Source organism: Sminthopsis crassicaudata, chromosome 1 (genome assembly GCF_048593235.1).
Source record: "Sminthopsis crassicaudata isolate SCR6 chromosome 1, ASM4859323v1, whole genome shotgun sequence".
NCBI lineage: Eukaryota > Metazoa > Chordata > Mammalia > Dasyuromorphia > Dasyuridae > Sminthopsis > Sminthopsis crassicaudata.
In genome coordinates, this window is record NC_133617.1 from 583,012,202 (window position 1) to 583,038,798 (window position 26,597).

The 26,597-nt window shown below is 37.2% G+C and overlaps 1 protein-coding gene and 1 non-coding gene across 7 annotated transcripts in view; both read right to left on the minus strand.

The window, feature by feature from the left end:
* Positions 1-4,075: 4,075 nt before the first annotated feature.
* The window catches only part of ZBED3 (zinc finger BED-type containing 3), a 33,627-nt gene continuing 11,105 nt past the window's right edge, over positions 4,076-26,597 (minus strand). For 3 of the 6 annotated variants that reach the window (XM_074282323.1, XM_074282320.1, XM_074282321.1), the window contains exons 2-3: positions 13,982-14,085; positions 4,076-9,097 (exon numbers count right to left, since the gene is read on the minus strand). In XM_074282323.1, coding sequence (XP_074138424.1) covers positions 8,401-9,054 — 654 coding nt within the window. In that variant the 5' untranslated portion in view covers positions 9,055-9,097; positions 13,982-14,085 and the 3' untranslated portion in view covers positions 4,076-8,400. Of the gene's footprint in view, positions 9,098-13,981; positions 14,086-17,012; positions 18,967-18,997; positions 26,369-26,597 lie in introns of those variants that run through there. The other 3 variants (XR_012484771.1, XM_074282319.1, XM_074282322.1) reach the window with 3 other exon arrangements.
* Positions 19,078-19,166, minus strand: LOC141552411 (small nucleolar RNA SNORA47). The gene has a single exon (XR_012485200.1). It is a non-coding gene; the product is annotated as a small nucleolar RNA SNORA47 (small nucleolar RNA).

Genomic DNA, 26,597 nt, shown 5'->3' on the forward strand with positions numbered 1-26,597 from the left:
TAGTCAATGAATTTTAGCTATACAATGCTTAAATTCAGACAACACAATATTGCTATATCCAAAATAATGAATCTCAGATATGATCAAAATGCAAACTAGTTTAGATGCATAAATCAAGAAGCCCCTCTAGAGGTAGGAGAGAATTTAAACATAGGTATTATGCCTGTGGAGTGAGGGCTATTGAGTTTGCAAAAATTCCTGCAGGCCTTAAGTGTTTAAAAAAAAAAAATTCTCGTCTACATTAAAATTTCATTGGCAGGGAAGCAGATGATGATTCGGGGAAGTAGTTGGAGTATTATCAAATGTATTTTAACATGTGGCAAAGTTTTACTTAGTATCCTATTATATAAAAAGATTTCCGAGGCCAGGAAGGTTGCCAAGTCATTCACCTGATCATTACTTATCTTGATCAAAGTCACAGGAGACTATATACTGAAATAATAAAGCTTTCATTAGCATTTTATGTTATGGTTTAAAGACTATTTTAATAATATGAAATCAGCTTTCAGAGAATATCATAATCAGGGCTTTCATAAAAAGAAATATTTAATAGTATTTAAATATGCAATTACCCCCAATTCTGTCTGCATACATTCACACCATTAACTCACTAAAAATGGGCTTTTAATCTCTAAAATGACCATGGTACCTTTATTTAAACTTTACATACAGCATTATCAGGGTGAGTTTATGAGTGACCAAAAAAGAAAAAAATTCAATATCTCTGCCTCATAGTTTTAAAAGGGGGAGGGGGAATCTTAAATGGAATTCTACCTCATTTATCAGACTCGCTTTCAAATGTCATTTGGCTCTTTCCAAATAATTAAATGCTCCCATTGAGAACAGGCAAAAAGACTGCAAGTCTTGTTGCTTGTGGAATGTTCTTGATGTGTTTGGAGCAATGGCAGCATCACTGGAATGACTACAGAATCTCTAACATGATGACTTTGAAGGGGTAATGCTGCCGTGGATGGAGTTCTGCTCCGTTTATTAAGGGAATGGGTCTCATTCCGTCAGTGATGCTCCATGATACCTAACTTTGGCAGGCTTACTTCTTAGCAGGAGAGCTGTCAGTGTCCTACTTGGTTAGGTGTCGGTCAACATTAAATGCTTACTGCACGCCAGGTACTGTGCTAATTCAGCACTATAGAGATACCACCAAAAAAAAAAAAAAATCCTCTTTCTCATGAAGTTCACATTCTATTGAGGCAATCCATTTAAATTTCTAGGCACAAACGAGATACAAACTAAACTGGAATTTATTTTGAGTATAGCACTAACATTCAACATTATTATTGTGAAATATGAGACCTTGTTTTCACAGAAATATACAAGAGGAACATCCTATGAAGACAGAATATTTTAGATATAGAATTTATAGTTAAAACAAGACTAAATTAGCTGAGGGATAGCACAGAAAGATAGGATAAAGATTGTTGCTTAGCTGTAGGATGAATGCTTAATTGTTTTATTAATATTAACTTATCCCCAGGAGGAGGTTAGACTCATTTTAATGACCATGCGATGTATGTAGTAGGAGGGGCAATATACTTAGGGGTAAGTATGTAGGAGTTGTAAAGCAGGAAACTGTACCTCCTGGAGTACCAAGCAAATGGGGAAACAGGAAGAACCCTGTGGCCAGGAACAGGGATATAGTGATTGATCCTTCTCTCTTGGGATGTGCCTATTTTAATAGCTCATATTCACTTCTGCAGATATGTAATAAAACAGACTTTTAACTTTACCCTTTTCTGAGTTCAATTCTCATAAAGTCTCCATGAGTAGGAAGCCATTAACTTGTTTGTGAAGGGAAGCTGGTTAAACCTATATCTATATGAAATGGGGTTTACAGTCCATAAGAAGACCCTGAACGTCCCATCTCAGACAAAAGGAGACCCCAACTCAAAAATGAATGCTCCCCATCCCCACAAACTCAATTATTCCAGACTAATACATGTTCCTTTTGGGGTAAAATTATGAGACTGATAGATCTAGGGATTCTTTAGTTTGCCTATACTTTTAACAAAGCATTTGACAGCCTTCTATACTATTCTTTTAGAAAATAACAGATTTGAAACTATGCCCTACTTACTACTGCTTCTATATCAAAAGGGAATCATAAAAGAGGAAAAAGGACCTACACCTGCAAAAATGTTTGCAAGCAGCTCTTTTTGTGGTAGCAAAGAATTGGAAAATGAGTAGGTGCCTATTAATTGGAGAAAGGTTGAATAAATGAAAATAATGGAATATTGTTTTATAGAAAATGAACAAGCTGATTTTAGAAAGGCTTAAGAAAGATTTACATGAACTAATGTTGAATGAAACAAACAGAAGAACCAGGAACACACTGGACAAAGTAATAGCAAGATTGTGTGATGATCAACTATAAAAGACTTGGTGGTTCTTAGTGGTTCAATGATCCAAGGCGATCCCAAAAAACTTTGGATGGAAAATACCATCTGCTTCCAAAAAGAGAACTATGGAGACTTGAATCAAATCAACACAAGCTATGTTCATTTTTTTTTTCTTGGTTTTTCCTTTTTCTGATTTTTCTCTCTCAATATAATTCATAAGGAAATGTGTTTTTTAAAATGTACAGGTATAAACAGAAAAAAATAAATGTAAAAGAAAAAATAACAGAAGAGACATTGGATAGATTGTCAAAGTTGCTCAGATTCAGAATTAGACTTGCCCATTTTAGCTCAAGTTGCAAATCTAAGAACAATGGGTGAAAGTTGCAGAGACCAATTTGGAAGTAATACAAGATTGGTTGGTTGACATCACTATTGTTATTGTTTAGCACATATCAACACCAGGCCTCAGGTTCAGGTTCCTTATTTCCCTCAATGCCAAGTTTATATAGACCTAGATAATAAACCTATAAAAACCCAAAGACTTTAGGGGCTTGGAAAGTTGCCCCATTCCCTCTAGGGAGATCCAGTGGAGTTAGCCCAATTCCAACTGGGTGGTAGAGGACTTGAAATTTTCTACCTTCTTCATTGACAGTACATATTTTAAGCATAATCCCCCTCTATAAACCTGGCTTGTTCTGCTATTTCATTGTATATTCCATGTTTCCCTGTATTGAACAATGGATATTCTTCTGAACTTTCCCATGTTTGCACCGATTGATACCACAAAGACATTACAGTGAAGCAAATGAGATACAGCAGACACAATGGGCAATAGCAGAGGGCCCAGAGTCCTCTCTTCACTTAATATATATTGATTCCTAGGGAAAATAACATGTGATAAAGTGGTCACTAACAGACGTGAGTTTGCCTTCCATGAATGAAGGCAAAGAAATAAATCTCTGCAGAAGGTGGAGAACTGATGCTTCCTAGTGACATGTCTAAAGAGGCAGCTCAATGTAAGTTCAACCAGTATTTATTAAACACCTAACATGTCCTTATGTCTTAAATAGAGTAGCCCTTGGAGATCCTGGGTTCAATCTATAGGATTGAAAGGAAAACAAGTGGTAACAAAAATTCTTTAAATTAAAAACTGAGTGTATGGGATGGAGTGGAATTCAAACTTCAGCAGCAGAGGACAAAGTATACCTATGGTATAGGAGAATTTTCTGTTAGCATAACTCCAAGTGGAATTAAAAACTTTAAGGAGCCCAATTAGGATAATTTCTTTATATGCAATTTAGCAATTCTCTCTGTCTCTGAGCAGTTAAAGAGAAGGAAGTTCACCTGGCCAAATTCAGGCAAGGACCTTCACTTGGCCCGGCTTTCTGTACAATTTGCTTTTTAAAATTTTTCATTCATTTCTTTTTATTCAGACTTTTTTTTTTTCATTGTTTCACAGCAAACACCAAACAATACATTTTTTTTCAAAATTTATTTTTATTTTGAAATGAACAAAATATTTCTACATATATACAATGGTGGGATTAGAGGGAAAGGATTGTCCATGAAATGACAAGTTTCTATTGTGTACAGCTGGCTTTTCTTTTTTTAAATGTAATCTCAACCTGTAGCTTTTAAAGCTGTCCTTTGTGTCTATGCTACTTTTTAGCTTTTACTTTATTTTCTGCTCTGTACTTTCACAAAAAGTTGCTTGGATGCCCTTTTGTTTTTTCTTTTTTAATAAAACAGCATTTCTATATACATTGTAGAACAGGACAGTGCATGATAAGCCTCATCTATGTAGGCCTTCATATAAAGTCTTTTGCAAATTTCCTGCCTTCTACATAAAACCAAAAATAAAACATCTTTGCTCTCAATGAGCTGATATTCCATAGATGAAAACAACATGTATACATATAAGTATATCCAAAAATATATGCATCTAATCTTGAGAGGGTACATGGGCTGGACTAATGTGCCCACTCCACATCCTATACCCTTACACCCAGACATACATCATAGACAGGATTCAATCCTAAGGAGCCTGCCCTCTAACTAGATGTCTCGTTAAGACCACACCCCCAGTGACCTAAAATGATTTACTCTAGTAAATTAAATTATGGCTCACATTTAGGTGTCTCTGTCCTCCCCTTGCCACCCAAAATAGAAAGGTATGTAATGTGTAATATCAAACAGGGATGTTAGTTTACTTATATATACAAATGTGCGTTATGTGTGTATGTGTATATATATATATATATATTCACACACAAATATGGGTGAAATAACAGTCTATTGTTCTAATGAAGTACTTTACATTTCACCTCAGTTCTGCACTGTATACCTAATTTTCAGCATCCCTGCTAATAAAATAACCTCTTAGGCAAACCCTCTTTTGCAAGTTTGTCCTCTCTGAGGAAGAAGCTTCCTTTTCCACCAGTCAATTAATCTAACCTAGTTGAGCCTAAAGCCTCTGGACCTTAGTTTCTCAACGCTGCCTCTAAACCTGGACATACTCAGCTTGGAATACTTATTTGTCCAAGATCAAAAAGAAATAAACACTAAGAAAGCCCCTAAACAGCTGCAGGCTTGCCTAGCTTGACATGCTTTTTAGCTGACATATTGACAATTGATGATCTAAATGAAATCTCAGTAGAAAGAAAGAGATGGGAGAGATGAAGGGATAGGCTGCTCCCTTTCATGCATTTACAGGGTCATGGGATCCTCCAGATAAATAGCCAAAAATGAATGGCCTTGAAGTTATAAGGATCAGGTCTCTCAACAATGAATCACACAGGGCTAGCAACAAGTCTTCCCTCAACTTTTCTCTCCCTCCTAAGCTTCCACATGGCCATCTAAAACCCAGGAATGATGAAAGTGGTTATGTTCTATCCCCTCTCCCAATATACTCCAATACAAAACAATACAATTTCGGGGGTAAGGACAGGGAAGCAGAATAAGAGATGGCTTTATTTAGGTGGTGGTTTTTAAAATGGGCCTGGAAAAAACAAACAAACAAACTAGGGACTCTGTAATAAATGAGAGAATGCATTCCAAGCCTGAGGGACAGCTTGTGTGAAAACAAGAAAACATAAGAAATGTGCATATGTGTAACAGCCAAAAGATCAGGTAGACTGGGCTACAGAATGCAGGCAAGTCACTAATGTGTAATAAGACTGGAAAGGTAGATTGTAAAGGGCTTTATATATACCTCAGCATTCCTTCATCAGTGGGAAAGGGCAAAATTTCCAGAACATTAGAGTGAACAGGCAGAAATGTTTATAATTTGTTAATTTTCTTGGATTTACTTAAATAGCTTTTATTACTGATTTATTTAAAATTCATTATTGACATATGGAAGTGTGTGGAAAGGTGAAGAATTTACAGATTAAGCACATCTTGATCAGAGACTGTTAACTGAAGTAGATCAGCCCGATGGGCCCCAGTCATGTGATTTTAGATAAGGCCTGAACTACATTCCATTGTCCAAAGAAGGGATTAAAAATATATACACGTGGCTGAAGAGGCCATATATCAGCTTTTTACTTCGTTCCACTGACCAAATCAGGTAATAAAGGTTTATGTGAGCAATCACAACATAAAGAGGGTGGGATTTTGGAGGTTCTTTGTCTGAAATGTATAAAAGTCATGAGCATCTTCAAGGGAGTGGCTCTCTCCGGCTGTGAATTTGGCTCACAGACAAGGATGGGGTCCGCTTCTTGAGATTCTATCTGAAGATGGATGGTCCTTAGTTTAGTCATAGGATCATAAGATCTGAAGGTGAAAGGAAGCAGAGGTCCTTGATCTGTGGTCCATAAATATTTTCCCCAAAATTTTGATAACTGTTTTTCATATAATTGGTTTTCCTTATTACCCTAACTATTTAAAAACAATGTCTTAATAAGGGATCTATAGATGTCATTACACTGCCAAAGGGATCTCTGATACCAAAAGGATTAAGAACCTCCTGATTTTTTTTTTTTTGCAATTGGGACTGAGTAACTTGCCCAGGGTCACACAGCCAGGAAGTGTTAAGTGTTTGAGTCACATTTGAACTCAGATCCTCCTGACTTCAGGGCTGGTGCTCTATCCACTGCGCCACCTGGCTGCCCCTCAGCCAACTAATTTTTTAGAGTAAGAAAGTGAGATCCAGAGAGGAATGGGATTTACTTAAAACCATAGCTGGTAAGCCCATTGCCAATGAGACAGGTGGTGTCTAGCAGCAGTCTTCTCATGAAAGCAAGGGTCCTTTTGTGAATAGTAAATAGTCCAATTTCACTAAAGCACAAGGCATGTATAGGAGAGTAGTATTCATTCATTCAGTACTTACTTAGTATCTCCTATGTACCAGGCATCATGCTAGGCCCTTGGGATATTAAAAAAAAAAAAAAAATCCCTTCCTTCAAGTTTACATTGTTGGAGGTTATAGGCAATAAGGCTGGAACATTTGGGGATCAGATTTCCAAGGGTCGTCAAGGCCAGGAACACTGATTTTGGACTTTATCTAGGAGGTAATGGAGAGATATTTGAGATATTTGAGCTGTGAAATGACATGACCCACATTAATAAAATTTATCTGACAGCTTAAAGTGAAGTAGAAATGACAGGGGCGATAGCCCCCTTTGATATTCCTTTGGGACTAATCTTGGATTACAAGATCTGGTCAAACCAGTTTAGGCTATCTGAGTTGCCTTGGGTCTTCAGCCTCCATTCTAATGATCTGTTCAGACAGGCCAAATACCAGCAGGAAATTCCCTTTTGGGAGAGGCGGAAGGAGATAACAACAGAGAATTCCTGTCTTACTGACAGGAACCTCTGGATAACATCTCTGTGCAAACCTTGTTTTGATGACTCTAGTTATGTATAAAAGGAAGGTTGAAAAATGGAATCCTTGCATTTGGTGTACACCAGCCTTGTGCCCACCAACTGGCGTCCCCTTGCAGGCAGTCTGGCCTTCCTGGAGGCCAAAGGCCTGTCTATCCCTTTACTATCAATAAAGACTGTTTCCATACAGCATCGAGTGCTTGGTGGTCACTTTGGGGAAGGAGAGAGAGAATCAGACCCAGGAGAAAAGGAACCGACTCATCTCGGTTTAGAACCTCAGTTTATTCCTCATCAGAAAGACTGAAGGCTGAGAGGTCTGGGCAGCAGTGGGGGGAAAAGGGGAGACCTAGAGTAGCAACAGCCATAATGGAAAAGAGACATTGCAGAAAGGATGGATACTGGATTTCAAGGGATTTTAGAATGGAAAAAAGTAGAGGCATCCAAACAAGACAGAATATTTTTTTTTCCAAGAAGTTTGGCAGTAAAAGGAAGGAAGGAAGAAAGAGGTCTATATCATTACCTGGAACAATGATCAAAGTTGAGAATTTTCTTTGGCATAAAGATAAATCAAATGCATTTGTACATGGAAAAGACTGAAATGTCAAGAGATATTTATTGGACATGTTCATGTAAATGAAGGAGGGCACGGAGCGTGACTAACTACGGAGTAAGAGAACTCGCCCCTTCCTGATGGAGCAAGTTCTCGGACGAGGGAGGTTTTATTTCTGTCTCTGTGACCGCGCGTTTCCCAGGAAGTGGCCATTACTGCGGTTCTCTGTGAGCCCTCGGGCCGTACGGCCACTGCGCTGGCTGTGCGCTGAGAGAAGCCACCATTCCCTTCTGCGGGGGATTAAACAAGCACAAGTGAAGGGGCTTCGGGCTCAGCACCAGAAAGGGCCCATTCAGGACCTGCGTCCCGGCCCCGTCTCGAAGGACTGCTCTCGGCGCGGGCGTGTGACTCGCACAGATAAAACATTGGCTGAGCATTTACCGCGTGAGCCGGGACTGTGGGTGTGAACACTTACGGAAGTACAGCATCACAACACTTAGAGGGAAAAGGAGGAGGCCCCAACAGGGCAAAAACCTCACTCAGAGGCCGGGCCGAGAAGTGGCCGGTGCAGGGCAGCGGGTCTCGAGGAGCTCGGAAGCGCTGAAGCCGCGAGCCTGGGAGCGGCAGGAAGGGCGGGAGAAGCTGTGAGGGCTCTCCCGAGAAGGCCTCGGTCTAGAACAGGACTCTGGTGACGAGGCCGCCCTGGCCCCGGTCCTCCTGCTCCTCCTTGATGAGGGTGGCCAGCGGGGTGGCGGCCAGGGCTAACGCGCTCTCCCTCTGGCACAGCAGCAGGAGGCGGGCCTGCAGCTCCTCCTTCTCGGCCTGCAGCTCCTGCCGCTTCTCCGACAAATCCTTCTCCTCCTCCTCCAGGGCCCTTTTCCTCAGGTCCAGGAGCCGCTCCCTCCTCTCCGCGGCCCGCTCCCGCTTCTCCAGCTCCCTCTCCCGCTGGCTCGCCCGCAAGGCCAGCGCCCCCATCTGCTCCATCAACCGTGCCCAGTCTCCCTCCAGGCCGGGCGGGGCGGGCGGAAGGGGGGACGGCGGGGCTTCGGGGCGGAGGCCACTCTGCCGGTGCCCGCTCTTTTCCAGCTCCTGCTTATGCATGCTCTTCAGGTGCTTCCACAGAGCCGTGGTTCCCACGTTGAAGCCCGGGCCCCGGCTGACTTGCTTTCCGCACAGCCTGCAGGTGGCGTACTGGCTGGCGGGGAGGCCCGAGCGGGCCAGGGGCAGGTGGAAGTACTCCCAGGCTTCCGAGTACCTCGCTCCTCGGCCATGCGCTGCAGGGGCGGCGCTTCTGAGGGGGTCCGAGTAGGGGCCACCTTCTTCCATTCTTTTCGTCTGACTGGTCACACCTCAATCATTACTCCAGGCCCTTTATATCAAGGGAGGGGAAAGAGACACTTAAAATGTGATACTGCCCCAAATCTTAAAATCACCATAGCCACAATCATTGTCTTCCAGCACCCATTTCCCCCCTTTCGTACAGACGGAGCCTTTTCGAAGGTAGCCATTCGAGACAATAGCGTTTCTAAGTCAGTCTTTACGCATCAAAGTTTTTTGGTAATACATCTTTTTCAGAAAATTTAGGTCTATTTTTATACTAAATTTTAGATTAATCTGTATTTTTGACATTAAGTTATCAACTTAGTCCATGTTTTTATACTAAATTTTTTTTTAGCAAAATGTTTATATTTCATGTATTATTTTATATAGAACTATGTAGACTATATATAGCATATATCTTATACATTACATAGACTGTAAACAGTGCATATTTTACATATTATTATATAGACTATATACATGGACTATATATAGTCTACATTTTATGCCAAATGTTCATATTAAGTTGTTTATGAAAGACAGTCTGCATTTTTTAAAATAATAAAAGCCTTTTATTTTTCAAAACACCATGCAAAAATAATTTTCAGCATTCACCTCTGCAAAAACTAGTGTTCCCAATTCTTCTCCCCCTCGTTACTTCCCCCTCTCCCCCAGATAGTGAACATTCTAATATAGGTTAAATCTGTGCAATTCCTCCAAACACATTTCCACATCTGTCATGATGCACAAAATCAGACCAAAAGGGGAAAAAATGAGAAAGAAAAAACAAGTAAGCAAACAACTGCAAAAAATGAAAATACAATATGATTAACAGTCAGTCCCCATGATCCCCTCTACCTTCATCACAAGTTCATCAGAATTCAGCCTGCATTTTTATTCTAAATTTTATAAGACAATTTAAGTATAGTTTTATGCCAAATTTTTTACAAAAAATTAGGCTATATTTTACAAAAAAAAAATAATCTCTGGTTTATACAAAGTTGTATACAAAAATTTAGCCTACACTTTCATTCTAATTTTTTAACCAATAAAATTTAAGTCTACATTCTTATAAATTGAATTTTTTTTGTAGAAAATGTAAATATATTTTTATGCCAATTTTTTTTTTACTTTTTGGAAATATGCCTTTTTAAAAAGTAAAGCTGCTTTTTATTTTCATATGCATGGATAATTTTCAACATTCACCCTTGCAAAATGTGTTCCAAATTTTTCTCTCCCTTCTCCACTCCTTCCCTAGACAGCAAGTAATCCAATATATGTTAAACATATGCAATTCTTCCATACATATCTCCACAATTGTCATGCTGCACAAGAAAAATCAGATCAAAAAGGAAAAAAATGAGAAAGAAAACAACAAAAGCAAATAATAAAAACAGTGGAAATACTATGTTCAGTTTCCACAGTCCTCTTCTCCAGGTGCAGATGGCTCTCTCTATCACAAGACCATTGGGACCCTTCCCCCCCCCCCTCCCCCTGTCTCTCTGTCTCATCAAGACAAAGACAAATGACTTGCCCAAGGTCCCAGCTAATAAGTGTTAAGTGTCTGAAGATGGATTTGAATTTAGATCCTCTTGACTTAAGGGTTGGCCTCTATCAATGGGTAGAGCCATTTAGCTACCTTATTCTCTCAAATTTCTTACAGAAAATTTACTCTATATTTTATAACAAGCTTTTATACTAATGTTTAAGAATAGTTAGTCTATATGATTGTACCAAATACTTTCTAGTAAATTTTTAATCAGAATTTTTATCCTAAAATTTTCATAATCTAATCTATTTTTTGTACCAAGCCTTTTTTTTTTTTTAATACTAAATCTTTTATAGAAAATTTAGTCTACTATATTTAATTACTTGCTGTCTAGGAGAGCAAAATGCGGGGGGGAAAGGAGGGAGAAAAATTTGGAACACAAGTTTTTGCAAGGGTGAATGTTAAAAACTATCTTTGTATGTATTCTGAAAATAAAAATATTAAAAATTAAAAAATAAAAGATGCCAAGAAAAAATTAGTCTAATACTCTATTCCCAATAACCAGAAATTCCCTTACAAATCAAATACCTCCTCATCTAACAAATATGTTTCAGCAATACATATGTTCTAATTAATGAGCTTTAACCAGAAAACTGGATTAAGCTCCTTGAAAGGTGAATGCTCAGTAAATGGATGTTTTAATTGCAATATGTATAGATCTTAATTGGTCTCTTTCTGCTCATTGAAAAAAAAAAATCAAACTACCTTTTTGCCTTACTCACCAATGTTAAGGGGGCGTTAAAGGAATTTGTCTTTTTTGAATTGCCATAGTTCCCAGAAACACTGTACCCAGAGCACACAGAAGGTCTTTGAAAACAATAAGTATTTCTCTTATATTTAATAATTAATTACTCTATGAAGGGACAAAGTTTTTTTTTCCCCCTTTTTCTAATGATGTAGGAAATCTCTCTTAAAGATTTACCCAGCATTGACCCACACCTAATACCACATCAGGTCAAAATGCGTTTATGATTTAGACATAAAGAGTAGTATTATAAGCAAATTAGAAGAACATTAAATTTGTGTCCAAAGAAGAACTGGAACTCATAATTGAACACCAAATAGATAATTTTCATTATATTAAGTTAAAGTTTTTGTATAAATAAAACTAATGCAGACAAAATTATAAGGGAAGCAATAAATGGGGAAAAACATTTTTACATTTAAGGTTTCTGATAAAGACTTCATTTCTAAAATGTATAGAGAATTGACTAAAATTTATAAGAATTCAAACCATTCTCCAACTGATAAATGGTCAAAGGACAGGAACAGACAATTTTCAGATGAAAATTAAAATAATTTCTAGTTATGTGAAAATGTGCTCCAAATCACTACTGATCAGAGAAATGCAAATTAAGACAACTCTGAGATACCACTACATACCTGTCAGATTGGCTAAGATGGCAGGAACAAATAATGATGAATGTTGGAGAGGATGTGGGAAAACTGGGACACTAATACATTGTTGGTGGAGTTGTGAAAGAATCCAGCCATTCTGGAGAGCAATCTGGAATTATGCTCAAAGGGCTATCAAACTGTGTATACCCTTTGATCCAGCAGTGTTTGTACTGGGCTTATATCCCAAAGAGATCTTAAAGAAAGGAAAGGGACCTGCATGTGCAAGAATGTTTCTGGCAGCTCTTTTTGTAGTGGCTAGAAACTGGAAACTGAGTGGATACTCATCAATTGGAGAATGGCTGAATAAATTGTGGTATATGAATGTTATGGGATATTATTGTTCTGTAAGAAATGAACAGCAATTTCTGAAAGGCCTGGAGAGACTTCCATGAACTAAAGCTGAGTGAAATGAGCGGGACCAGGAGATCATTATACACTTCAACAATACTATACGACGATCAATTCTGATAGACGTGGCCATCTTCAATAATGAGAAGATTCAGGCTAGTTCCAATGATCTTGTGACGGAGAGAGCCAACTACACCCAGAGGGAGGCCTGCAGGGACTGAGTGTGGACCACAACACAACATTTTCACTCTTTTTGTTTTGTTCGCTAAATTTTGTTTTCTTATTCATTTTCCTTCCTCTTTGATCTGATTTTTCTTGTGCAGCAAGAGAACTGTATAAACATGTTTACATATATTGGATTTAACATATACTTTAGCATGTTTAACACATATTGAACTGCTTGCCATCTAGGGTAAGGAGTGGGGGGAAGGAGGGGAAAATCTGAAACACAAGGCTATGCAAGGGTCAGTGTTGAAAAATTATCCATGCATATATTTTGAAAATAAAAAGCTTTAAAAATAAAAATAAAAAAAGATTTACCCAGGCCAAGATTGAATCATACAGTAAAAGAAATTCTAAGTTTGGGCTAATGGGTGCATTTTTGCTCACTGTGTTTGGTCAGGCAAATTGAGAAACATTGATTCTTCCTTTTGTCAGATGATATGGAAATTGATGTTTCTTTGACCAAGATTTGGATTACTAACAAGTTTGTGGTGATCACATACTACAACATCCTAATAGTTCAGTCTCTCAATGTAATATTCATTTTATTTATTGACTAGAGTTGATTGCCACTCTTGGAAACACCCATTCTTAAAAACACTTATAAACTCTGAACCCACAACTTTCATCTAAGAGAATTGGCCAAATGACCATGGTTTTATTAATAAACTGACCTTATTAATAAAATGATCAAATTATCTCAAAATTGTCTCTGGAACTTTTTAACTGTCACACCCTAAATGTGTTAAAGACAAATTAGACCCATCCAAAATTGACATAATTTGTGGTTTGTATCCCAAATTGGATTCACGGTGTGTTCTTGGGTATTGAGACAGGTGCCAGTCAGGTTGTGCCAGGCTGGGAAATTTGCTTGTTCAAATATGCACAAATATAATCTGCAGATATGGGAATCATCCTATATTCACAGCCTGACTAGCAGTTCCCAAAGGAAAAGAATGCCACTGCCTTGCTCCTCCACTTTAGGAAGGATTTTATCTTATTCCTCCTCCTATGCCTTCCCTTTTAAAAAGTACTCCTTTGTTCTGTTTCATAAATATACAAGTTTCTCTATGGATTTTGAATTCTTTGGGTTCCACATGCATGTTCCCTTCTCTTGTAGCAAATCTGGTTTTCACATAGGTTTCATGACATAATTGCCTGTGGAAACTGGAAATAAGACATTGTTCTACATTTTATTCTTACTTTTTTTAGCACCAGAAAATTGTTGTATTGTATTGTGTTGTTTTCCTCCCTCTAGTCTTTCTAGGAACCCAATCAATTCAATAAAAACAAACCAAAAAAATCCCCATTTATTTCTGCTGACCCAAGTTAAACCCCATCCCTTCCCTCAAATATGTGGCTGTTTAGCTAGAGACTTTAGTAAGGAAATAAAAGAAAATAAAAGTAGGCTCTTACCTAGTCAGAATGTTTTTTTTCAAGATATCTATGTAAAAGACCACAAATTCAGTGAAACCAATTCAAAGAGTCTTTTCTACCAGGTAAGTGATTCACCATCATGCCTACAGAGAAAAGGAATGGAAAAAAGGGATTTATATAACACTTTCAAGGTTAACAGTTCATTTTCTTTACAACAGGCCCAGGAGATCACTAATACAAGTATTATTCTAATTTTACAGATGAAGTTTCTAAGGCTCAGACAAACTGAGTGATTTACTTACAGTAAAAGGCCAAGAAAGTGTCAAGAACTAGGACTTGAACTCAGATCTTCTGAAAGTCTAAATCATGTTTGTTCCATTAGCACAATGCTGTCTCTCAAAAGAAAAGATGTTACATTGAATCTCAGCTTTTACAATTTTTCAATAGGAAAAATATAATATAGTACATTTAAAATTTTCAGGTCTAGAACTCCCCAAAGATCTCATTTCAGGAGAAAAATAATTAAGGTTTTAGCTAGGTCAGATGTGAAAGTCAACTGCATAGGTACTGGTCATTTTCTGCACTAACAGCAGCAGACCCTAATACAGATTTTCCTTGGAACTACTCTTATGATCAGAATAACCAGCAACAAGGACTAAGTACAAAGTTTTCTTAAGTCTGCTTATTTTGCTTTGCATCAGTTCCAGTTTTTCTGAGATCTTCCTGTTCATTATTTCCTATTACACAATAATATTTCATTACAATTATACCACAGCTTCTTCATCCAGTCCCCAATTGATAGGCATCTTTCTCACTTTTCAATATTCTGCCTCCACAAAAAGGGGCGCTATAAATATTTTTGCATATGTAAGTCCTTTTCCCCTTTTAATGATTTATTTGGGAGTGGTATTGCTAGGTCAAAAGATATCCAGTTTGGTTGCCCTTTGGACAGAGTTCTAGAATAGTTGAATCAGTTCATAATGCTTATGAACAGTGCATTAGCAATTTTCCCACATCCTTTGCAACATTTATCACTTCTTTTTTGTCAGATTAGCCAATCTGATATGTATGGCGCGGTATCTTAGAGTTATTTTAATTTACATTGCTATAATTAAAAGTGATTTAGAATACTTCCTCATCTATCTATCTATCTATCTATCTATCTATCTATCTATCTATCTATCTAATCTATCTATCTATCTCTTTGATTTCTTTACCTGAAAACTAGCTGTTCGTATCCTTTGATCATTAATCAGTTGGAGAATAGCTTACATTCTTATAAACTTAACTCAGTTATTGACTCACTTATTCTTCAGCATTAGACTAGCTTCCAATTAGTTTTTATTCTATCTTTCCATTGCCCTTTATTGGATGTAATCTTTATTGCATTATGATCTGAGAAGAATATATTTAATATTTCTGCCTTTTCTTTGATTTTAAAAGTTTTATGCCTTATGACATGGATTATTTTGTGCAGATGCCAGTATAATTTTCCCATGTAGGGATGTAAAAATTCAGCTCTATTGAATTCCTTATGTTTTCTTTCTCCATTTTTCCTATTTATGCTTCTTTTGGGTTTGATAGAGGGGGTGGAGGAGGAGGGAGAGAGAGAGAGAGAGAGAGAGAGAGAGAGAGAGAGAGAGAGAGAGAGAGAGAGAGAGAGAGAGAGAGAGAGAGGAAGAGAGGAAGAGAGAGAGAGACAGAGAGAGAGACAGAGAGAGAGAGAGACAGAGAGAGAGAAGGGAGGGAGGGAAGAAGGGAGAAAGGGAAAGAGAAAGAAAGGAGGAGAGAAAGAGCAAAAGAAAGAGTAAAAAAGAGAAGGAAGGAAAGGAAGAGAAAGATAGAGGAAGAAAAAAAGAGAAAGAGAGAGAAAGAAATTCTTCTAGTTCACTGAATGACCATTTTTCTCCTTAAAGGATTATACTCAATTTTGCCAAAGAAGTGATTCTTGACTATAGCCCTAGCTCCTTTGACTTTCATGATAGCATCTTCCATGATCTCCAGTTCTTTAATGTTGCATTTGTTAAATCTTGTGTAATCCTGATTATTACTCCCTGATATTTGGATTGTTTCATTTTGACCACTTTTAGTATTTTTTTTCCTTGACCTGAAATTTGGTTATGTTGCTTGTACTTTTTATTTGGAGATGTCTTTCCTGAGGTGATTGATAGATTCTTTCAGTGCCGATTTTGATCTCTGGTTCCAAGACATCAGGGCAGTTTCCCTCGATAATTTCCTGGAAGATGCTGTTCAGGTCTTCCTTTTGATTATAGCTTTCAGGTAATCCAGTAATTCTGATATTGTCTCACCTGGATCTATTTTCCAGGTCAGTTATTTTTCTCATGAGGTACTGGCATTTTCTTCCATTTTTTTTTCATTCTTTTGAATTTGTTTGATTTTTTGATGGCTCAGTGATTAGTATACACTTCTCCTAAATGTTAACCTGCTTTGTTCAATTAGCTTTTAGGCTTTCTTTTCCATTTGGCCAGTTATTCTCTTTAAGGTGTTTATTTTCTTTAGTGGATTTTTGTATATCCTTTTCCATTTCTACTTTTAAGTGGTTTTCCAAGCTGTTGATTTTTTTTCACAATTCTTTTGCATCACACATTTCTTTTCCCAGTCTTTCTTCTATTTCTCCTCCATAATTTTTAAGCATCCTGACTTCTTTGTGGGTATCTACTGCTCCACCACCCTGGGGCTCAGGATCTCCTGCTGATTTGCTGAGGTGGAGCTTGCTGTGGTTCACTAGGGCACTTCCTATTTTGGACTATGGCATTCCCAGCCTTACAGGGAGAGGATCCCCTTCTGCCAATCCTCAAAGTCTCCTGGACTAAAAGATTGCTTCACACCATCTCCTTGCTGGTTCCTGGATTTGTCCTGGAACATTATCTTACAGTTACTTGAAGGTGAACATGGGAAGGTTACAAAGATCCACTATTAATCTGCTATCTTCAATAAACATAAATAAAGTGAGCACTTCTGTATACTCAAAATACAATGTGAATCTCTATTATTTTTAATATATAAAATTTCCTTTTAAATATATAAATTCAATATGTAAACTTCAAACCTATTTTGATTTTCTGTGATTCTTTTTGTTCTCTTTTTCTGGGGTCAAAGGGAGAAGGCTCTGTTTCCTTTCTCCCTCTTAACTCTTCCCCCTAAACTGAAACAAAAGAAAAAAACCTCATAAAAACTGTAGTATCCAGCAAAACAACCTTAGGGCAAAATAATGAATCTCTCTGGGATTGAGTTTCCTCCTAGGTAAAATGTGAAATTGAGCTAAATGATCTCTAAAATTCCCTTCAGCTCCTAAATCTCTGATCCTAAGTGCATCCAGGTGTCCTAGAGAAAAGTTAGTAACCTCTTCCATTCTCCTAAGTGAAAGGGGCTTTTAAATTCCGTGACTTCCTTAACTAAATGCCAAAGGAATTTCTAAGAAGCTGTCACCTCTCCTCCCATTTCTTAAAATTCCAATCCATTACTTTAATTCCTAGAATTCCCAGGCCAAACTTCCATGCAATGACACATATAGATGTGGGGGAGGGGGGTTGGGAAGAAATAATATAGAATATTTAGAAAGTAATCAAAACATTTATACTAGAGTTTAAAGGCAGCAAAAACTGCTGCTTTGAACAAGTGTTTTCTTATTTTGCATAAGAAATTCCATTTTTATGAGAGCTATTTTTCATTTCTCCCAGTCTTAGTGGCAAATACTTGGATGGTCAGAGGAGAGATGCTAATTGTAAAATGGCTAAGCTAGAGATGCCAATGCTAGTTTTCTTTACTTCTGAGCTACCAATATTGATAAACCAGAGAGCAGCAACCTAAGTTTGTTCCAACAAACTGTCTACTGAACATCCATGCATTTAAATGCAACACACAGCATGAAATATTGGTAGAGATACAAAGACTAATAAAAGGGGTCCTTGCCTTTGATAAGCTTACATTATATTAGGAGATATAAGACCTTCACCTTCACAGAAACTATAAAAATAAAAATAATTAATTAAAAGAATGAGAGTAGAGACTGGTCCTGACATTTCATTGATAAAAAATTCTCCCAAAAAGGAAACTCATTACCAATGCAAGATGGTATCTTCTCTGTAATGTTAGAGATCTGCCTAATGCCTAATGGCAAAATTAATTACTTGCTTAGAGTCACAAAGCTAGCATTCCTCTTGTTTTCTAAGACATCAAAGATCATAAAAAGGGAAAAGGACCTGAGTGAACAAAAATATTTATAGCAGCTCCTTTTGCAGTGCCAAAGAATTGGAAATTGAAAGGATGCCCATCTGTTGGGAAATGGCTGAATAACTTATAAATGTGATGTAATATATTTGTTCTATAAGAAATGATGAACAGGCAAACCTGGAAAGACTTATATAAACTAATGCTGAGTGAAGTGAGCAGAACCAGGAGAATGTACACAGTAACAGAAACAATGCAATGATCGACTATAACAGATTTAGCTCTTCTCAGAAATAGTCATCCAAAACAATTCCAAAAGACTCATGATGAAAATGTTATCCACTCCAGAAAAAATGATGGAATTCTTTGGGTTTTTTGGGATAGTTTTTTTTCCTTTTGTTCTTTTTTTTTCATAATATGACTAATGTGGAAATACATTTTATGATTGCACATGTATATCAGATTGTTTGCTGTCTTAGTGGGGGGAGAAAAATTTTGAATTCAAAACTTTATGAAAATAAATATTGAAAAATTTTACATATAATTGGAAAAATTAAAATACTATTTACATTTTTAAGTCTTTGAAGAGGATTTTAAGTGCATAAAAACAATTGTGAAAAAAAAGACATTAATGGAAGAAGATAAACTCAGGTTTATCTCCAAGTTTAGTACCAAAAGGTAATTTCTACAGAGAAGGAAGGGGAGGGGAGAGTAACTTTTTAATGTCACTCTCTAGAAGATCTTTGATTTCCTTGGAAATAGCTCCTATTTTACAGACCACAGATTTCCACTAACAAGTACCTGAAAAGCTTTCATGAAAGCCCCAAACCACTCATACCACTTGAAGCTTTGGGGCTCACTTACCAACAAAACTCTTTGGACATGTAGACATTACTGTCTGCAAGGGAAGCATCGCTCTTTCCTTTCCACATATGAAAGGAAGGCAAATGTTCCTGGCATTCTTTTGCTGTCGGAGGCAATAACCAGTAGAAGGCAGCATGGTACACAACTGCCTTACCTTCTCTGTCCTCCATGAATAATTGTTATCGTGTCTCTGGACCTCCACTGCAGGGAGAATGCAATTCTCCAAAGCAAGGGCGCTCTTAACTAGGATCCACGGATGGATTTTTAAGGGGCTTGTGTGTGGGGGGGAATCTTGTCTTTATTTTCACTAATCTATAACTGAAATTTAGCATTTCCTTTAATTATTAATACAAAAACCAACCAAACAAACAAACAAAAACAAAGAAAGGTTAAGTTTCACCAGTGTCTAAGGGATTCAGGACACAAAATGATAATGACAAAAGTCTGGCTCCAAAGAAATGATGAAAAGGAATCTTCTCCCTATCTGTGAAAGTGGCGGGGGGAAGGAATATGAGTCTGAAACATAATCTAAATAACACTAAATATTATCTGAGCTAGTTAGTTTTGCTGACTTTTTTCTTTTAATCTTTTTTATTCTTTATTATGAGGGATGGCACTCTGTCAGGGAACATGTATATAGGGAAATGTAAATGATATAAAAAAGACTTCTGTACATTCAAGAAAATTTTTTACTTTTTATTTCAGCATCAGGGACAATTTCTATTCTAATCTATGTAAGGTAACACACACAAACACACACTTCTTTCAAAATGATCTTCTTGACTTAAAGACAGGCTGAATCCTCAAAAGGGGAGGAATACAGAAAGCTTGAGAATAAACTGCTATTGCAGAACCTCAACAACGTATGGAGAAAGATGGTATATTGTATATACCTTAAGTGTGATGATAAGGAAAGTACTTTGTACTTTAAAGTTCTATGTATATGTGATATTGTTTGTATTAGACAAAAACCAACCATCCAGCTATTATCTTTATTAAGAGGCATTCATAAACTATAATTTTGTTTAAACTTACAATATTAAGACTAATTATCTGTTACTTTAAAAATCTTGTACCTTGGTTATAGAATTAGCATTTCTAAGTCTCAGCTGAGCTTGGGTTCCAGATGTGAACCATGAAACACTGTGAAAATCAGACTGACTTGCAAAAAGATTAAAAATGATTTCATTTAACGGCGGACACTAATGGCCTTAATCAAGACTGACCAACTTGCTTAAAACAAATAATTATCCTTGACAAAAGAAGTGTAAATGAAATCCCAGTTCATTAATTTGTTAGCTTCTCTTCTCTAAAGGGACAGTGGCCTAATTAAATATGTTGATATAGATACACAAGTAAGAATAAAAATGGCAATCCTAAATTAATTTATGAATTAATGCAATACCAGTGGGCTATTTTATAGAATTAGATAAAATAATTATATGTGGAAAAATTCCATCCACTATACCTTCTCAGTGATAAATGAATATATAAGAAAATCTGATAAAAATGTAGATTAAAAACTGTGAAACTGATTGATGAATTAGGGATATTCTTAAACTATCCTATGATACCTCTTTCCTTTCTCTTTATCCCAAGTACTTAGTTTTGCACAATACCTGGCACTCAGGTGGTACTTAATAAAATGCTTATTAACTAAAGTCTCACTATTAATATCACTTGAAGTGATACTTCATTCGGAAGAAGGATCAGATTTACTTTGGTGCCAAGGGTATAAATTAGGAGTAATAGGTAAAAACTGCCAGGAGGCACATTAAGGAAAATAACTTAGAGTTTACCCAGAATGTATGAGTAATCTCAGATGGTAGACTGATGCTTTCCAAACAAATATTGCAGAATCATTGTTATGGAAGATGTTTTAGGGCCAGATCTTGCTCAGGTTGGACTGGACCCAAGAGGTACTTTCCAAATCAGAGTCGATGAAAATTAGTAAATAGTTTCAACAAACACATTGCACATGAGAGTTTAATAAATGTTCTGAATGTATACAGCCTTTCAAATTATAGTTAGGATTATGCCTTTATGCAATAGAGTTATTTTTGAAAATCTGAGTGGAAAACATCTGTTGGTAAACTGAATCTTTTTATTCTTCCCCCCCCCCCCCAAGGCTGGGGTTAAGTGACTTGCCCAGGGTCACATAGCTAGTGTTATGTGTCTGAGATCACATTTGAACTCGGGTCCTCCTGAATTCAAGGCTGGTGCTCTATGCACTGCGCCACCTAGCTGCCCCTGACTCTTTTTAAATAAGTACTAGGGAGATTTATTTTTACAGCAATCCTTTGAATCCCTTTAAAGAACATGATTTCAGCTGTAACTCCAGACACTAGTGGTATGATCCTCGGCAAGTCACTTAACTTCTGCCTTAGTTTTCTTATCTGCAAAAAGGAGCCAGGGTAGTTGTAAGAATCAAATGAGAGAATATTTACAAGGCATTTAGTAACTATACAAATACTATTATTATTATTATATACCAATGTACCAATTTGAAATAGATTACATCTAAATCTAGTTTCTTTAGGGCATATTTCTGTTCATCAGTGTGTTGTTTTGATTCTTCAAACATCTAAATCTAGTTTCTTTAGGGCATATTTCTGTTCATCAGTGTGTTGTTTTGATTCTTCAAACATATCCAATATTTTTTTTAATCTGGAGATATTGGTGTAGTTTGCTATTTCCTTCTCCAGCCCATTTTATAGATATGGAAACTGAGGCAAACAGCAGAAAGTGGCTTTCCAGGATCACAAAAAATGAGTATGAATTTGAATTCATGTTTTTCTGTCTCCAGACTCAGCATTCCATCCACTGAACCATTAACTGCCTCCTTTCATAGTTATTTATTTATTTGAAGAAACACTTTTAAGAAGGCGGTGGGGATGGAGAGGATAGGCTTTCCTACCAAGCTTTAGGCAAGGAACTAATGGCTTGAATACCTAAACAAAGACTCTCTCTAACTCCCTCCTGTGTCTCACAAAGTATGGCAACCATATGTATGATTTCAAAGATTCTATTCCATTGTCCCATGAACCATCTAAATGTTCTGAAAATTCCATTATTTCAGTGAATAGCATCTAAGTGTGTCGAGTCAGCAAGCACTGCAATGAAAATATATGGTTACAGAAGATTGAGCCTCACAAGCCGAAAAAAACTCCATGCTCTCTCACTAGACTGTGTTATTTTATGCCTTTCCAAACACGTACAGAGATGTTTATGGAGAGATGTGGAGCCGGTCACAACATTTCTAGAGGCAAACCCCCTACAAATATGGGTTGTGTTCATCAACAAAAGCACAGCTACTGATACCAGCAGAGTCCAACTGACTGCACGGATGGGAAAACTAATGATTATTTCCATTTGCTATTTTTCTATAAAGTGGAAATCAAAAGGAAACAACTCCAAGACAAAGTCACTCAAGTTGACAGATTTTTAACTTGCAAACAAGGAGATGCACCCAGAGTGTGTATGTATGAGCTCAATTAGATTTTACCAATATTGTTATTTTAATGTGATAAATCGAAGGAAATGTTCTCACTGGCTATACTAGCCAGATACAGCAATAACGGAAATACAAAAAAAAAAATAAATAAAACCCCACTTTTCATTCTGAGAAATATTTGCTTTAGAAAGAGAAAAATGATATATAGTCCAGAAAATTAACCGCAACAAAGAAAAAACTGTTAGAACAGGATAAACAACATTATGTGCTTCTTCAGATACACCTTGTTATATATTGAGCTTACTCAGCAAACTATAAGAGAGAATCAAGATGACATTTTGTTGTTTAGTTATTTAAGTCACATCCAAATTTGTGGCAAAGATATCAGAATGATATGCAATTTTCTTTTATATTGCATTTTACAGCTAAGGAAATCAATGCAAACAGTGGTAAGTGACTTGTCCAGGATGACAGAGGTACCAAGAGACTGAGGCTGGACTTCCTGGCTCCAGCTCCATCTCACTAAGGTTCACTGTTAAATGAACTCCACTTCATTACTCTATTTTTGTAGTTCATAGTATAAAGTATTCAACATTACCTCACCACAATTTTTTAATATCAAAAGGGGTGCAAATGGAAAGGAGATAAAAGTGTGCTTTTTATTCAATTTTATAAAATGTTTATTTCCTGGCCTCTTAGCAAACTACAAGCTATACAATCTTTTTTCTGTTGTGAGCTATCTGGAACCACCTAAGGGATGAGGAAACATTCTAGTCAATTAGTCAGCAAGCATTTATTAAACTCTTACCCTATACCAGACACTGAGCTTAGGCACAAAGGGACAAAGGCAAAAATCATTCCTTGCCCTCAAGGAGCTTACATTCTGATAAGAGCAGAACCTTGGGGTGAAAAACTTTATTTATTGAAAAACTCAAATTCTCAGCCTATGGATCCTCTAATCCCTGTTATTTATAAGCAAAAAAAAAAAAAAAAATAATCAAACAATACCGCCACCCATCTAAGCAAAAGTCCATCTTCCTTACAATCTCATCTCATTTAGGCCCTTTACCCTTTGTACAACTTTTCTTCTCTGAATTCTGGATTTTTTGTCTTCCTGAATAGTTAAAATTCCTTGTCATCCTCAATCTCTTCATGTTACATTCTTCCCACCTACCTGTTCTGCCAACCCTCTCCAAAGATAACCATGGTTGAAGAATTTTTACATTAGAGAAAGTTCTGGGAGAATCTCATTTACCAAAGAAAGAGGTCAAAAAAAGCTGAGATAAAATAAAGAAAAATGATTGCATATTAAGAAGGCTACTTGAAAGGAGTTTCAGCTTCCTCAGAAAATGGTACCTGATTATATAGCTATCAATAAAATAGGGTTTGGATTAGTCAATAAGCGAAATTCTGGGAAAATTAAATGGACCATCGAGGAAAGTTAATTATTGGATTTGACTTTGGGCTCCCATAATGGGAGGTCAACAGTCTGGTGCATCACTAACCAAGCTATTAGTTCTTGAAGCCTGGCTTGTGGATCTTATGGATGACTAGCTGGAAGTTCTTGCAGCCTGACTTGTGGATCTTACAGATGACTGGCTGGAAAGCTTGTCCAAAAGGAAAGAATGAGGTTGCCATTTTAGTCAAAAAGATGTTCCCAAATGGTATATCTTTTCTTCCACAGTTCCCCACCTCACCCCAATCAGATTTAGCTGGAGTAGATTAGTCAGTGATGCAATGTTATACAGTGGGGGACTGTAAAGAGAGCTGTTAATATTGGGTCTTGAGTCTATAGGGAGCTTGATTGAAACCTTTGTGACTCATTTGGAGAAGGGGAAAGAATGGAAAACCATAAGAACTTCATGAGGAGAGCTTGGCATCTAGTGATAAAGCATTAAATTATTACATAAGACCTAATTTTTCTTTAAAAATGCCCTGGGATGAAGATCACCTAATCTAAGTCCTAGCCATGAGAATAAATTCCATAGGTTGTATTATTCAACCTTGGAGAACAAGGCTGCTTGTTTTTGGATCCTGGGAGATAACTATTTCACTTTTGCTATTTCACAAATGTAAAGGAGTGATTGCTAATATACATATATATGTATATAATGTACATATATATGGTATCCTTGAATAAAATGGTGAAACCCTATAAGTATACTGCTAAAGATATCTATAGGCTACCTGTGTCTGAGATAAGATACCTAGTAATAAGATTGAGAAAGGGGTGACTGAGGAAAGGATGTGCAATCACAAAAAGATGAGTTGGAGGCTAGGGATGGGAGAGTGACATATAGAATTCCTCTAGTTGTATAATTGAAGGAGACTAACTTTTTGGATGTGCCCTCCCCAAGGTGGGCATAGGGTGAATGGAAGTACATGTGATATCACATGTAGAGAAAGAACAGTTGATCTCCGATATATTTTGGTACTTCTGGCAAAGACTATGAATGGCTTCCTTGGGATCAGACTAATATATCTCAAAATTCAAGTCACCTTCTTGAGGTTTGACAACTAACCTTTGAGACTGATCAAATGACAGGTTAAGGAGTCTAATCAGGATTCTGTCACTCCAATCTATGATGTTTAGCATCTCAACTGTTGCAGAGATATTCTTTCACCAGGATGCACTAAGAGGAACTAGTTCAGGCAATGTTTTGGACAAGGTGAAAAGGAAGTTGTTGGGGTTCCTGGTCTGATCTAGGTCCTTGAAGGTATCGTTTGGAAGCTGAATTTCTTACTGCTTTGGGGGCTTCTAGTGTCTATCTGCACATTACATGTCCAATAGTTTGGTAAAATAGCCCATCTATTCTCCTGATAGCCTAGAGAGCCAGTGTATGGAGCGGAAGAGAAAAGATTTCATTGGAGTCTTCAAATCCTTTTCTCTCCATCGGTTTCGTAAATGAGTGGGGAAAAAGACTAATTCATAGGCTCTGTTTTTTGTTACTTGGGCCCAAAGTAGACTTCTAGCTGTCTGTTGAACTTCATTCAAAACAAGGTATTTAGAGCAGAGAGAGTGCTGATGGGTGATCAGGAACTGTGTTATACTATTCAAGTATCGAGTCCAACGATTCTGGTCAGAAATGCAATTTGACATGGGCTTAGGTTCAGATGAAGCAAAGGGACAACTTTTGAAACTTTGTAGGTACGTGTTATTTAGAGAGAGAGTGGACATGATTAGGAACAAGGTTCGGGGCCCTTCAAGGAAAATTGAGGATCGTGAACACTTAAATGAAAAGAGTTTGTTCAATGGGGTATTAAAAGTTTGGGATTGTTTAAGGCATGCAGGGAGATCTTTAACTGAATTTTTTAAATTGTTGATTGGGTAATTTACCAGAAACAGTAGAAATGGCAGAGAGTCACATTTGGAAAAGTGCTGGATTTTAGCCTCTAACTGACCAGAAAATAGAATACCCAGGACAAACAGAAGACCAAATACCAAAGCCATAGTTGTCTCAGAACACTGAGTAAACTGTTGCTTCAGGACCAAAAGGGTTAGGAGGCCCAAAGGTGTTAACAGTAAGATAGCAGATAAAATATCTGGGGTTTAGACAACTCAGGACAAGGTATCCCTTGTCAGAACAAAGCCGTATTCATGGAATCCCTCTTAAATTCAAGAAGTAGCAGGCTGATTTTCATGCAAGATGAGTTTCTGATGCTTGGAATCCTTGGACTTAGAGTTCAGGGAGTATGTACTGCCTGCTGGGTTGTGAGTACCAGATGTGGCTTGGTAGGAATTGGTCTATGCCCCTCAACTTTTGGGGCAGTTTGTGCTATGAACACGCCCGGGGATGGACCTTCCCCCTCGGACACAAGTCAGCCTTCCTCTGGGAGACTCTGATGTATATTTTGTCCTGAGATGGATTCTGTGTCAGAGAAGGTCGTCTGGATCAGCCTTTGATGCTTTGGTTCTCCTGTAAAGGGTAATTAGTACTTGAGTTAATGCAATAATTATATGTAAACAGTATCCTCAAAGTCTTAATACAGTTTTAACTTACTAAAGTATAAAACTGCAATGAGTTTTTTGGAACATCCTATTATGACAGTGTTAAGCTATTCACTGAGTTCTCCTGTTCCTGGTACCTCTCTATCATACATGCAAACAATTAAGCAAGATTTAAATCCTAGAGAGGGTGACAGTTC